This window comes from Ranitomeya variabilis, chromosome 4 (genome assembly GCF_051348905.1).
Source record: "Ranitomeya variabilis isolate aRanVar5 chromosome 4, aRanVar5.hap1, whole genome shotgun sequence".
Taxonomy (NCBI): domain Eukaryota; kingdom Metazoa; phylum Chordata; class Amphibia; order Anura; family Dendrobatidae; genus Ranitomeya; species Ranitomeya variabilis.
The window spans coordinates 624,728,295-624,742,538 of NC_135235.1; the positions used below are offsets into that span (position 1 = coordinate 624,728,295).

At 48.9% G+C, this 14,244-nt stretch overlaps 1 protein-coding gene across 2 annotated transcripts; it reads left to right on the top strand.

Annotated features, from left to right (window-relative positions):
- The first annotated feature begins 1,975 nt into the window (after nucleotides 1-1,975).
- On the top strand, nucleotides 1,976-12,258 carry CFAP52 (cilia and flagella associated protein 52). Of its 2 annotated transcripts, none has more exons than XM_077253557.1 (14): nucleotides 1,976-2,129; nucleotides 5,787-5,986; nucleotides 6,270-6,406; nucleotides 6,517-6,645; nucleotides 8,072-8,171; nucleotides 8,414-8,530; nucleotides 8,626-8,726; nucleotides 8,832-9,002; nucleotides 9,111-9,259; nucleotides 9,596-9,741; nucleotides 9,818-9,984; nucleotides 10,233-10,335; nucleotides 10,563-10,674; nucleotides 11,922-12,258. In XM_077253557.1, the coding sequence occupies exons 1-14, from the start codon at nucleotides 2,066-2,068 to the stop codon at nucleotides 12,095-12,097; spliced, it is 1,872 nt and encodes a 623-aa protein (XP_077109672.1). In that variant the 5' UTR covers nucleotides 1,976-2,065; the 3' UTR covers nucleotides 12,098-12,258. The 2 variants fall into 2 exon arrangements, with proteins under 2 accessions (XP_077109672.1, XP_077109673.1); XM_077253558.1 differs by having other exon boundaries at nucleotides 9,818-9,969.
- The last annotated feature ends 1,986 nt before the right edge of the window (nucleotides 12,259-14,244 follow it).

Below are 14,244 nucleotides of genomic sequence, written 5' to 3' on the forward strand. Positions count from 1 at the left end.
TAGGAGGACTGACAAACTAAACTTTGTCTCCCCATGGTGCGCGCACCCCGCTCCCACTCTCCCCCTGGTACCCATCCATCGGATTCTCCACCAACCTGGTGCAGCACCCCTTACATTCTATGGGGGCTGCCACCTGCCTGCGTTACATTCTATGGGGGCTGCCACCTGCCTGCGTTACATTCTATGGGGGCTGTGCAGCATTATATTCTATGGGGCTGTGCTGTATTACATTCTATGGGGACTGAGCTGTAATGCTGGATACAGCAGTCAGCGGCGCAGCTGGATGACACCATTCAGCGCCGTGGGAGTGGAAGCTGCCGGCTGCTGCGAGGGAGCGCGGTGAAAGGTGTTTATGTGTACTGATTGGGAAGGCAATGATGGGGGTGGGGTAACCATGTGTGGCCATTATACTGCACCCAGCATTGTGTGGGGCCATTATACTGTACAAAGCATCATGTGGCGCCATTATACTGTATGGACCATCACGTGGGGCAAGTATACTGTACGCAGCATCATGTGGGGCCATTATACAGTATGGAGCATAATGTGGCCAATGGCCATTGTACAGTATGGAGCGTCGTGTGTGGCCATATTTTTTTGTTCATAATTATTGTTAACGAAACATTGTGATCAGAAGTGCTAAATGGGTGTGGTTGGGGCGTGGCTAGTTGTGAAATGGGTGTGGCCTAAAATTTGCCGCGGCGCGCTACGCGCGCCGCTGACTTTGTCCCTCTTTCCCTTCCCCTAAAGTTGGGAGGTATGATTATAAGGGATCGAAAGATCACAGGTACAAGTCCCCTAAAGGGACTAAAAAAAAAAAGAAAAAAAAAAAAGTTCTTAAAAAAAGATAAGAAAATAGAAAACATGAATCAATCTATTCCCCCATAGAAAACACAATAAAAAATAGATATGTTTAGTATCACTGGGTTCGTAGAAATTCAATCAAAATATGAAATTAACTATACGGTAGACGCTGTAGTGAATAAAAAACAGAACCCCAGAATTGTCGCTTTTCGGGCACCAGTCCTCCCTACAAAGATGCAAGAAGTAATCAAAACATATGTGCCACGAATTAATATCAGTAAAACTGACAGCTTGGAATGCAAAAAAGAGGGGCTCACACAGCTCCATAGATGGAAAAATAAAAACTTTTCGCATCTCAGAAAATGGTGACATAATCCAGAATATATATATTTTTTTTTACAAACTTCAGGTTTTTTTTCCAATACTTTATATAAAAAAAAAATCTATACGTTTGTTATCGCTGTAATCGCACAGATAGGGAGAATCTCGTTTTCTGGTTATTTTTACCACGCAACCGGTAACATAAAAAGAAAACCCATAAAACAATGGCAGAATTCTTTTCACAATTTTATCCCAGTTGGAGTATTTTTCACGTTTTCTCATATAGAATAAAGTTAATGATGTGATTCAAAACTACAACTTGTCCAGAGGTAAAAGAAAGGAAAAACAAACTGAAGGCTTTTGGTACGCAAAAATGAAAACAAAAAAATGAAGAAAAAAACAAAACAAACAAACCTGGTTCGGAAGGGGTTAAAATGATTAAAAAAAAAAATAAAACTAATGTTTTTTGTGTAAAAAGTTTTTTATTGACATTGTGCATTGTAGTTACTATGCTTTGAGTAACTTTGTCTGTGGAAATATTTTATGTCATAAACGTTACGTGTGAACCTTCCTCCGTGTTATTTACTAGGAGTAAAGGACTGGGAATCCATTATATGCCCTTTACACTCATTGACTGCGCACAAATAAACACAAATCTCATGACGCTCAATGAAAACTTGAATTTGTCTCTGCTGACAGGAATTTAGCGCCTAAAAACTGCGCATGCGTGCTAGCAGAGTGGCGGCTATAGCGCACGCGTAGAGACACGAGCTGCAGTCCCATCGCGTAAACCTGGCAAACCAAACTCAAAAATAACACTGCGCATGCTCCGCGCGTCGTATCCATGACCACGGGTTCAACATAACGTGGTGGCCGTCGCTAGGAGACGGGAGGAAGCTCTCTGAAACTTTATACAGAGACAGTAACGAGGGAGAAGAACATGGCGGCCCCGAGCCTGGAGGACGGGATGCAGCTGGAACTGGAGGCGGTCATCGGATTTAATGGTGAGATCGGAAAGTGTGTGATGATGATCTGCTGGATCCATTCATTAGGGAGGGATAGCACAGAATGTAAGGCTTCAGGGTACAGGTGGATATTGTACAACTGTAACTTTATTGTAAATGACAAACAGGAGCACAGTGACTGCATAAGTGAGATGTTCTGTTTGAGCTGTCACCTGTCCTGGTCAGCAGCAGATATATCAGTATTTGGGGTATAGTCACTCCTGCCGTATACCGGGAACCCCCCACAAGACCTGCCGTATACCGGGAACCCCCCACAAGACCTGCCATATACGGGAAACACCCCACAAGACCTGCCGTATACCGGGAACCCCCCACAAGACCTGCCGTATACAGGGAACCCCCCACAAGACCTGCCGTATACCGGGAACCCCCACAAGACCTGCCGTATACCGGGAACACTGCACAAGACCTGCCGTATACCGGGAACACCCCACAAGATCTGACGTATACCGGGAACCCCCCCACGAGACCTGCTGTATACTGGAACACCCCATAAAACCTGCCTTATACCGGGAACACCACACAAGACCTGCCGTATACAGGGAACCCCCCACAAGACCTGCCGTATACCGGGAACCCCCCACAAGACCTGCCGTATACCGGGAACCCCCCACAAGACCTGCCGTATACAGGGAACCCCCCACAAGACCTGCCGTATACCGAGAACCCCCCACAAGGCCTGCCGTATACCGGGAACCCCCCACAAGACTTGCCGTATACAGGGAACCCCCCCACAAGACCTGCCGTATACTGGGAACCCCCCACAAGACCTGCTGTATACAGGGAACCCCCCCACAAGACCTGCCGCATACAGGGAACCTCCCACAAGACCTGCCGTATACAGGGAACCCCCCACAAGACCTGCCGTATACAGGGAACCCCCCACAAGACCTGCCGTATACAGGGAACTCCCCACAAGACCTGCCGTATACTGGGAATCCCCCACAAGACCTGCTGTATACTGGAACACCCCATAAAACCTGCTGCATACCGGGAACACCCCACAAGACCCTACGTATACCGGAACCCCCACAAGACCTGCCGTATACTGGAAACCCCCCACAAGACCTGCCGTATATGGAGAACTCCCCACAAGACCTGCTGTATACTGGTAACCCTCCGCAAGTCCTGCCGTATACCAGGAACCCCCCACAAGACCTGCTGTATACCGGGAAGACCCCACAAGACCCTCCGTATACCGGGAACCCCCCACAAGACCTGCCGTATACCGGAAACCCCCCACAAGACCTGCCGTATATGGAGAACTCCCCACAAGACCTGCCGTATACTGGGAATACCGCACAGGACCTGCCATATACTGGGAATACCCCACAGGACCTGACGTATACTGGAACACCCCATAAAACCTGCCTTATACCGGGAACACCACACAAGACCTGCCATATACAGGGAACAGCCCACAAGACCTGCCGTATACCGGGAACCCCCCACAAGACCTGCCGTATACCGGGAACCCCCCACAAGACCTGCCGTATACAGGGAACCCCCCACAAGACCTGCCGTATACCGGGAACCCCCACAAGACCTGCCGCATACCGGGAACCCCCCACAAGACCTGCCGTATACAGGGAACCCCCCACAAGACCTGCCGACAAGACCTGCCGTATACAGGGAACCCCCCACAAGACCTCCTGTATGCCGGGAACCCCCCACAAGACCTGCCGTATACCGGGAACCCCCCACAAGACCTGCCGTATACCGGGAACCCCCCACAAGACCTGCCGTATACAGGGAACCCCCCACATAACCTGCCGTATACCGAGAACCCCCCACAAGGCCTGCCGTATACCGGGAACCCCCCACAAGACTTGCCGTATACAGGGAACCCCCCCACAAGACCTGCCGTATACTGGGAACCCCCCACAAGACCTGCCGTATACAGGGAACCCCCCCCACAAGACCTGCCGCATACAGGGAACCCCCCACAAGACCTGCCGTATACAGGGAACCCCCCACAAGACCTGCCGTATACAGGGAACCCCCACAAGACCTGCCGTATACAGGGTACTCCCCACAAGACCTGCCGTATACTGGGAATCCCCCACAAGACCTGCTGTATACTGGAACACCCCATAAAACCTGCTGCATACCGGGAACACCCCACAAGATCCTACGTATACCGGAACCCCCACAAGACCTGCCGTATACTGGAAACCCCCCACAAGACCTGCCGTATATGGAGAACTCCCCACAAGACCTGCTGCATACTGGGAGTACCCCACAGGACCTGCCATATACTGGTAATCCTCCACAAGTCCTGCCGTATACCAGGAACCCCCCACAAGACCTGCTGTATACCGGGAAGACCCCACAAGACCCTCCGTATACCGGGAACCCCCCACAAGACCTGCCGTATACCGGAAACCCCCCACAAGACCTGCCGTATATGGAGAACTCCCCACAAGACCTGCCGTATACTGGGAATACCGCACAGGACCTGCCATATACTGGGAATACCCCACAGGACCTGACGTATACTGGAACACTCCACAGGACCTGCCATATACTGGGAATACCCCACAGGACCTGACGTATACTGGGAACCCCCCCCCCCCCCACACAAGACCTGACATATACTGGAACACTCCACAAGACCTGCTGTATACCGGGAACATCCCACAAGACCTGCCGTATACTGGGAACACCCCACAAGATCTGCTGTATACTGGGAGCACCCCACAAGACCTGCCGTATACTGGAAACACCACACAAAACCTGCCGCATGTAGGTAACACCACAGAAGACCTGCCGTATATTGGGAACACCCCACAAGACCTGCTGCATACTGGAACACGCCACAAGACCTGCTGTATACTGGAAACCCCCCCCCCCCCCACAAGACCTGCCATAATATACCAGGAACACCCCACAAGACCTGCTGTATACCAGGAACCCCCCACAAGACCTGCCGTATACCAGGAACCCCTCACAAGACCTGCTGAACACCCCACAAGACCTGCCGTATACTGGGAACACCCCACAAGACCTGCTGTATACTTAGAACACCCCAAAAGACCTCCCGTATACCGGGAACACCCCACAAGACCTGTATACTGGGAACCCCCCTCAAGACCTGCCTTATACCGGAAACCCCCCACAAGACCTGCTGTATACTGGGAACACCCCACAAGACTTGCTGTATACTGGGAACACCCCACAAGACTTGCTGTATACCAGGAACACCGCACAAGACCCTCCGTATACTGGGAACCCCCCTCAAGACCTGCCTTATACCGGAAACCCCCCACAAGACCTGCTGTATACTGGGAACACCCCACAAGACTTGCTGTATACTGGGGACACCCCACAAGACCTGCCGTATACCAGGAACACCCCACAAGACCTGCCGTATACCGGAAACACTCCACAAGATTTGCCTTTTCCCCGGAACACCCCAAAGTCTTGCTGTTTTGGAGATAGCTTGACTGGTCCCCTATACATCACAATTTGGACCTTGTAGTCGCACTGCTCCTCACACTTGCCCATTTTCCGGCTTCCAGCCCATCCACCCTATGACTTTCTGCCTTCTGGATCCCCATTGCCCGGCACCAGTCAGTAATATTATTATTGGTGCATATGATCCTTCTGGTGCTACTTAACGCTCCTCTCTTTCAGGGCACGTGCCCTCTGGGCTGATCAGCCACCCAGACAGAGAGCACCTCATTTACCCTTTGGGGTGCACAGTCATCATCCAGAGTCTGAACAAACCTAAGCAGCACTTCCTGCACGGTCACACCAACAACGTGTCCTGCGTGGCCGTCTCCAAGTCCGGCAAGTACCTGGCATCAGGACAAGTCACCTACATGGGATTCAAGGTAAGACCTGCATAATATCACTATATTTTAACTGTATTAACTTTGGACTATACTCCAGAGCTGCATTCACAATTCTGCAGACTGAAAACACTAATCTTGTCCTCCTAAGAGCTTAGCTGCACTTTTATATCTTTCCTACACTTCCAATATTGCAAATTATCAAGGCAGGCTATGTAAGGCCCTTGAGCATGGACCGTGGACAAGGTTCTGAGAGATTTCAGCTCTGGAGTCCAACAGAATTATTAATGCTGCTCTGGAATTTAACAGGAATTATTCTTTACAGGCAGATATTTTTATTTGGGACTACGTTAAGAGAGAGCCCTGGGGGAAGCTCAGTCTACACAAAGTGAAGGTGGAGGCTCTAGCCTTCTCACCGAATGACCAATACCTGGTGTCTCTGGGCGGACAGGACGATGGCAGGTAACTGAGGCCAGCCATGACTATAGTGAGGTCTGCGGCCACCTGCTGAGGTTCCTCCATACTGATCTGCTCCTCGGTATTCATCTTATCGCCTGTTCTCTGTATTATAGTGTCATCCTTTGGAACGTGGCAACCAGAGAAGCCATATGTGGCAGCCCGGCTTCTCCCCTCAGCGCCGGACATGCCCTGACTGTGACCTTCATCAACAACAGCGAGGACATGTTCATAACAGGAGGAAAGTGAGTCCTTCTATATGTACACTGTGACTGCACCAGCAGAATAGTGAGTGCAGCTCTGGAGTATAATACAGGATGTAACTCAGGATCAGTACAGGATAAGTAATGTATTGTATGTACACAGTGACTGCGCCAGCAGAATAGTGAGCGCAGCTCTGGAGTATAATACAGGATGTAACTCAGGATGAGTACAGGATAAGTAATGTAATGTATGTACACAGTGACTGCACCAGCAGAATAGTGAGTGCAGCTCTGGAGTATAATACAGGATGTAACTCAGGATGAGTACAGGATAAGTAATGTAATGTATGTACACAGTGACTGCACCAGCAGAATAGTGAGTGCAGCTCTGGAGTATAAGGGTATGTGTCCACATTCAGGATTTTACATCAGTATTTGTAAGCCAAAACCAGGAGTGGGTGATAAATGCTTAAGTGGAGCATATGTTTCTATTATACTTTTCCTCTAATTGTTCCACTCCTGGTTTTGGCTTACAAATACTGATGTAAAATACTGACCAAATCCTGATGCAATCCTGAACGTGGACACATACCCTAATACAGGAAGTAACTCAAGATCAGTACAGGATAAGTAATGTAATGTATGTACACAGTGACTGCACCAGCTGAATAGTGAGTGCAGCTCTGGAGTATAATACAGGAGGTAACTCAGGATCAGTACAGGTTAAGTAATGTAATGTATGTACACAGTGACTGCACCAGCAGAATAGTCAGTGCAGCTCTGGGGTATGATACAGGATGTAACTCAGGATCAGTGCAGGATCAGTAAGGTATGTACACAGTGACTGCACCAGCAGAATAGTGAGTGCAGCTCTGGGGTATAATACAGGATGTAACTCAGGTTCAGTACAGGATAAGTAATGTAATGTATGTACACAGTGACTGCACCAGCAGAATAGTGAGTGCAGCTCTGGAGTATAATACAGGATGTAACTCAGGATCAGTACAGGATAAGTAATGTAATGTATGTACACAGTGACTGCACCAGCAGAATAGTGAGTGCAGCTCTGGAGTATAATACAGGAGGTAACTCATGATCAGTACAGGATAAGTAATGTAATGTATGTACACAGTGACTGCACCAGCTGAATAGTGAGTGCAGCTCTGGAGTATAATACAGGATGTAACTCAGGATCAGTACAGGATCAGTAATGTATGTAATATATGTACACAGTGAGTGCACCAGCAGGATAGTGAGTGCAGCTCTGGGGTATTATATAAGTAATGTAATCTATGCACACAGTTCAGAGCCGTACAGTTCCTATAAAAGAAGAATAGTGTAATGAAACCCTGTAAATCCCTCTCTGTTGATATTTGCAGCCATGTATCAGTTACATGATAATAAACACTTTATACTCTTGCTTTATCTATGGAAAGTAATGGAGTCTGACCTCTGCGTCTGTTCACAGCGGGACCCTGCGAGTGTGGGAGTTGGATCTGCCGAACAGGAAAATGCGTCCCACCGAATGTCAGACGGGGCAGCTGAAGCGGGTGGTTACGTGCCTGGCGGTGAGTACCACGCTGAGTTAATCCCATCACCCTCCATTTATACTGCTATTTGCAGGGAGCACCTCCGATTGTGCGCACAGTGAGGTTTCCCGATGCCTCAGGTGCAGCCATGGGATGAAGATTTTTTTTGTATATACAGTATCGATACAGGATTTTTAACCCCTTATAGGAATATTCGGCATCTCACCTACAGACACATCTATAGTTGTCCACGTTTCTCCTCCATGTTCATCCTTCCTCAGGTGGCAGAAGACGACAGCTGCTTTTACTGCGGGACGTCTACCGGAGATATCCTGAAAGTCAACACCAAGAACAAGCTGCTGAGCAGCTGCGGACCCCAGAAAGACCGCTTCAGCCTGGTGAGCTGGTCCTAAGCCCCGGAGGTTAACGATGCAGAATGTGTTTGAGCCCCCATCTATGGTGTCATTGTCCCCCTTCTTCTCGCCATCGTCAGGGGGTGACTGCTCTGGCCCTAATGAAAACTGGAGAGTTTATTATTGGATCTGGAGATGGAAAGTTATCGCTCTGCAAAGCACCAAGCTACAAAGCAGTTAAGTAAGTGACCCCCGTCATCCAAAAATTAGTCATTTTGGGTCATTTCTCCATGAACCTGTAGTGGAGTTTCATTCATTTTCTGCACTGAAATTCTTTTTTTTTCAGGAGCGTGAACCTGCAGGGAGCTGTGAACTCTATTACTCTGCGAGGACAGGGGCACCAGTTTTTCGTGGGGACCGGACAAGCCCAGATTTATCGTTTCAACTATCCTGAATTTAGAGAGGAAATTATCTCTACCTGTCACAGTGAGGCGATCAACGATATTGTCTTCCCCTTGTACGTGGCGCCTATAACTCTCTGACATGTGCCTTATTGTATGGCCACGTACCATTCATACAGCCGACATTATACCGCTCCTATACGTTATTTGTTTGTTTTTTTCAGTGGTACGTCTGAGCTATTTGCCACTTGCTCCAAGAATGACATCCGTGTCTGGCACACCACCAGCCACAAGGAATTGCTGAGGATCGCCGTACCCAACGTGACCTGTAATGCCATCCAGTTCATGAGAGATGGCAAGAGCATCATATCAGGTGAGGATAACCCCCATCCTCCTCTGCACATCATTGTATTAGGGGGTCGCTCTCACTTGTGTTAAACCTGTGAGCTGCGGACAGCAGCTGCCTTTGGTGGCGGTAATGCAACAACCTTTATTCGTGCCACATGCTGAGATTGCAGTATGGCGCCCTGTCAGCGGGCCGCCATAGAGTAACCCATCATGCGGTGCAGATTAAAGGGCAAGCGGATTCCAAAATGTGCTGTGCACCACGCCACCGTCTGCAGCATGCTATAGTATGTACGTTGGCGCTTGCTACATCTGTATATACTATGGTGAAGTCATTGCAGTCTTACGCTTATTGTCTCATCAGCCTGGAATGATGGCAAAATCCGAGCGTTCACCCCCGAAAGTGGGCGTCTAATGTACCAGATTGAGAACGTGCACACCATGGGAGTCACAGCCATCGCTGCCACCAGCGACTGCAAGAGGCTCGTGAGCGGAGGAGGCGATGGCAGGGTCTGTACACACCATTGCTTCCTTATTGTGCCGAAAGGCAGGAAAAACAGATCCTGACGTGGGATTCCCTGCACAGGTGCGAGTGTGGGAGATCGGTAAGGAAAGCCAGCGTCTCGTGGAATCCATGAAGGAACACAAGTCAGCAGTGTCCTGCATCAAGTTGAAGAGCAACAACCGGGAGTGCGTCACGGCCAGCTCCGACGGGGCCTGCATCATATGGGACATCGAGTCAGTGTCCTCTACGTAATGGCTGATATGCAGATGTTTGTACAGTTATGAAGCCCAGACTCTATTGCAATGTGTTACATAAGTGATCGCAGGTTCAAGTCCCCTAAGGGGACTAATAATTAAAAAAAAGGGAAAAGTATTAAGTGTTATCGCCACATACATAATTGTCTGATCGGTGTTCAGCCCATCCGGTAAAATCCAAACCATTTTTTTTGCTTCCTCTTAGAACTGACAAATATTATTTCCTTTTTTCTCTCTTCCAGGCGTTTCATTAGAAAGCAGATGGTCTTATCTAACACGCTGTTCCGCTGTGTCTGCTACCACCCAGAGGAGTTCCAGTTCATCACCAGTGGCACCGACAGAAAGGTTAGTATGCCCTAACCTGCATCCACCAGTGGTCTCCCTTAGGTTTCCTCCTTCATTGAGCGCTGATAATAAGACTATATTGATAGGCACTGGTTGTCCCAAAAAAAAAGAGACTTATTTCTGGAAAGTTTCTGCAAAACCCTTTATCACCAGCAGGTGGCCCTGTCTTACTGTCCTCAAGACAATGTAACCACACGGCGGCTTCATATTTCTTTGCTCCTTTGTAGATCGGGTACTGGGAAGTGTTCGACGGATCAGCTATCAGAGGACTGGATGGATCCATGTCAGGAGCAATCAACGGGATGGATATAAGTGACAGTGGAAGTCACTTTGTGACAGGTAACATCATAAGGTGTAGTAGTCTGTGTGACCACCAGGTGGCTGTACAGAAGTTGTAGTTTTCTCCTCATCTGGGACCCCTGACCCTCGGGTTCAGTAAGGGGCTCTGCTCTCCCACTTGGAGTCTTATAGCCAAGGTATCTTGTCTTTCAATCACAAGTCAGATGTCAGCCATGATTCCCACTTTTAAAGGGCCATGAACTTGTAGAAGTGCAGAAAGCGTTTTGGGTCATTCACAAATATGGCTAACCAGTCCAAGGCGCTCCATCGGTGTCGGACTCCAACTTTCTAATTTATTGTGTGGTCTAATGTCTCAATATCTTTGCTTAGTGTTAGTGAATGGAAACCTGCTCTGACCTGGTACTGTTCACACAGCTATTCCTCTGAGGACAGACTCCAGCACAGAGTGATGGAAAACGTAATTTATTTTTTGGAAAAAAAAAAAAAGGTATAAGGGTATGTGCACACGCTGGGGATTTTGCTGTGGATCCGCAGCGGATTTGACGCTGCGGATCCGCAGCAGTTTTCCCTAAGTTTACAGTAGCATGTAAACCTATGGGGAAAAAAAAACGCTGTGCACATGCTGCGGAAAATTCCGCGCGGAAACGCTGCGGAAAAAAAGAAGTAGCATGTCACTTCTTTCTGCGGATTCCGCAGAGGTTTTCAACCTGCACCAATAGGAAAGTGCAGTTGAAAACCCGCAGAGGAATCCGCAGAAGAAACCGCGTGAAAATCCGCTGTGAAAACCGCAGTGGTTTTGCACTGCGGATTTTCCAAATCCGCTGCGGAAAAATCCGCAGCAAATTCCGCAACGTGTGCACATACCCTCAAAGGCGGACGTGGGTGAACAGATCCATCTGGGTATGTTTAGGGAATAGGTCGGATATGCTGGGAATTTTTGCAAAAGTCCAGGTCAAAAAAATCCTGCATATCTGACCCCTTAAAGGGGTTGTCAGGCGCCGCTCACCACCGTGTGCGAATTGATGGTGCTGCGTCTGCACAGTCAGCAGGAATCGTACACGTCCACATGAAATAAGGACAGGTGCACAATACCTGCAGATCGTGGAGGGTTGAGCAGACGTGACGTCCTTAGCACCCGTCACCTGCTGATGCGGCAGAGTACAAGCCCTTTAATTTTCACTGACAGCTAGATGAGGTATTGAGATTGAGGAGAAATTGGAAAAATGCATCAGATAGGTTGTGAGTTGCCGCCATCTTCCGCCAACCACTTCTTCTCTCTGTGCCAGGTGGAGATGACAAGCTGGTGAAGGTCTGGGACTACAACGAGGGGGAAGTGACGCAGGTCGGCATCGGACACAGCGGCAGCATCAGCCGCCTAAAAATCTGCCCTCTCTCCAAGTACATCATCAGCGTCAGCACTGACGGCGCCATACTACGCTGGAAGTACCCCTATCCAGTTTAGGTAGCCCCCCACCTCACCATTATTTATAGCTGCCAGCGTGGTCTCCATGGTCCTGATGGTATCGGACCACCCTGCGGTGCCGTCAGCCCCTCGTGGGCAGAAATAATCAGAGCTGTGTCCGTGCTCCTCCGATCTACTAATAAATGAGATTTCTGCTCCAATATTCTCGCCATAAACGCTTATTCACAGTCACGTCGCGCTCTGTCCTACAATTTTACAAAATCGCCAAGAAGGCAAAAAAACCCGCGACGTGACTAAACCTTCATCCACCCGGTTCCCCATGAACATAGGATATCACCAAATGAGGCCTTAGGGGTTATTTTAAAAAGTGTTAACTTTTTCGTTACTGGGTGGTTTTTTTTTAACTTCTCATCTTCCATGAGTCATAACTTTTTTATTTTTCCATCTACGAGGGCTGGTGTATTATTTATTTTTCCCCATGGGACGAGTTGTATTTTTGAATGACACCATTCATTCATTCATTTTACCGTACATTATACTGGAAAACAAAGAAAAAAAATGGAGAAATGGTGAAAACGATAAGTTGTAATTCCACCATTTTCTTTTGGGGAGGGGGTTGTTTTATTGGCTTTTGGTGTTTGGAAAAAATGACCTTTTCCTTATTTTATTAACCTCCCGCCTAAGGCCAGTCTCACACGTCCAGATAATTCCGGTACCGGAGAAATCGGTACCGGAGTTATCCGTGTCCATGTGCTCACGTGGCACATCAGTGTGGCACATGTGCGGCAGCCGTGTGCCGCCCGTGTGCCGACTGAGGACCACACGGACCGTGCAGGAGACAGCGCTACAGTTAAGCGCTGTCCCCTGCTTTTGGTGCTGAAGCCGGCATTCATTCCTTCTCCCCAGCAGCGTTCGCTGGAGAGAAGGAATTTTTTTTTTTTTTATTAAAAATAAAGTTTGGGGTCACCTCCCGCCTCCCACCCCCCGTACACCCGCCCGCTTGCAGAGAAATACTCACCCAGCTCCCGCGATGCCTCCTCTCAGCGCCGGCAGCTTGTCCTGTATGAGCGGTCACGTGGTACCGCTCATTACAGTGATGAATATGCGGCTCCACCTCCCATAGGGCGGGAGGTGACCCCAAACTTTATTTTTAAAAAAAAATAAAAAATAAAAAAACCTTGATTTTTCATTCCTTCTCTCCAGCGAACGCTGCTGGGGAGAAGGAATGAATGCCGGCTTCAGCACCAAAAGCAGGGGACAGCGCTTAACTGTAGCACTGTTTCTCCTGCGGCGGTACGTGCACACGGAGGAGAGTGCACACTGTTCTCCGTGTGCACGACGCTTTGCGGACTGTGCTGCCGGAGAAAAGCGGACATGTCTCCGTGTTTTGCACACGGACACACGCTGACATGTGCAGAGACACATTTATTTTAATGTGTCTACGTGAGTTAGTGTCTCCGGTATGTGAGAAAACTGTCACCACACGTACCGAAGCCACTGACGTGTGAAACCGGCCTCAGGGGATAGAACCCGTGATCATTGATCACTTCCACTATGTACAGCATGTAAATGTCGACGTCCATCATACTGAGGATTTCAGCTGACACAAAAGTCCAGATAAATCTCCGTCTGTCTTCTAGATGGTTTTTATAGCTAAGGTTCCTCAACGTTTGGTTGTCAGGGCATGATGGGAGTTGTAGATTTAGGACAGCTTGTAGAAATTGACACCATGAGTTCAAGATTTTCCAAAATTGCTGTGCTGGGATTGTATCGTGTGAATAAGCCCCACGTGTGATATCTTGCCGTGGAACCTCGGCACCATGTGTACGGTGACTAATGTCTGATCCCGAGATGACTGAGTTTCTGCTCCACCCCAAGACCGTACTCCTGGGAATCCCAGGATGACGTTTCCAGGTGAGATCACACATACCATCACGTCGTACTCACCCATCATCCTATTGCTGCTTTATAGTTATCAGTATAGTTATCATTTCCCCAGCTGACCTCCCTAGTCCCCAATGCCTGGCCTCCCTCCCTATCCCATGTCCTGGTCATATCTGAGCCCCCGCTCTAGCCCTGGCTGCCTTCCCCAGTCCCTGGCCTCCCACTCAATTCCCCGTCCTGGTCACCTTCCCAAGCCATTCATCACCCCCATCCTGGTGGTCTAACATAGCCCCCTGTTCCAG

What these genes read in the sequence shown, in the direction of transcription:
- CFAP52 (XM_077253557.1), top strand. Translation starts at nt 2,066, where the DNA reads ATGGCGGCCCCGAGCCTGGAGGACGGGATGCAGCTGGAACTGGAGGCG. An exon ending in GGCGGTCATCGGATTTAATG is followed by an intron (nt 2,130 to 5,786) that starts GTGAGATCGGAA and finishes CCTCTCTTTCAG; the next exon opens with GGCACGTGCCCTCTGGGCTG. An exon ending in AACGATATTGTCTTCCCCTT is followed by an intron (nt 9,003 to 9,110) that starts GTACGTGGCGCC and finishes TGTTTTTTTCAG; the next exon opens with TGGTACGTCTGAGCTATTTG.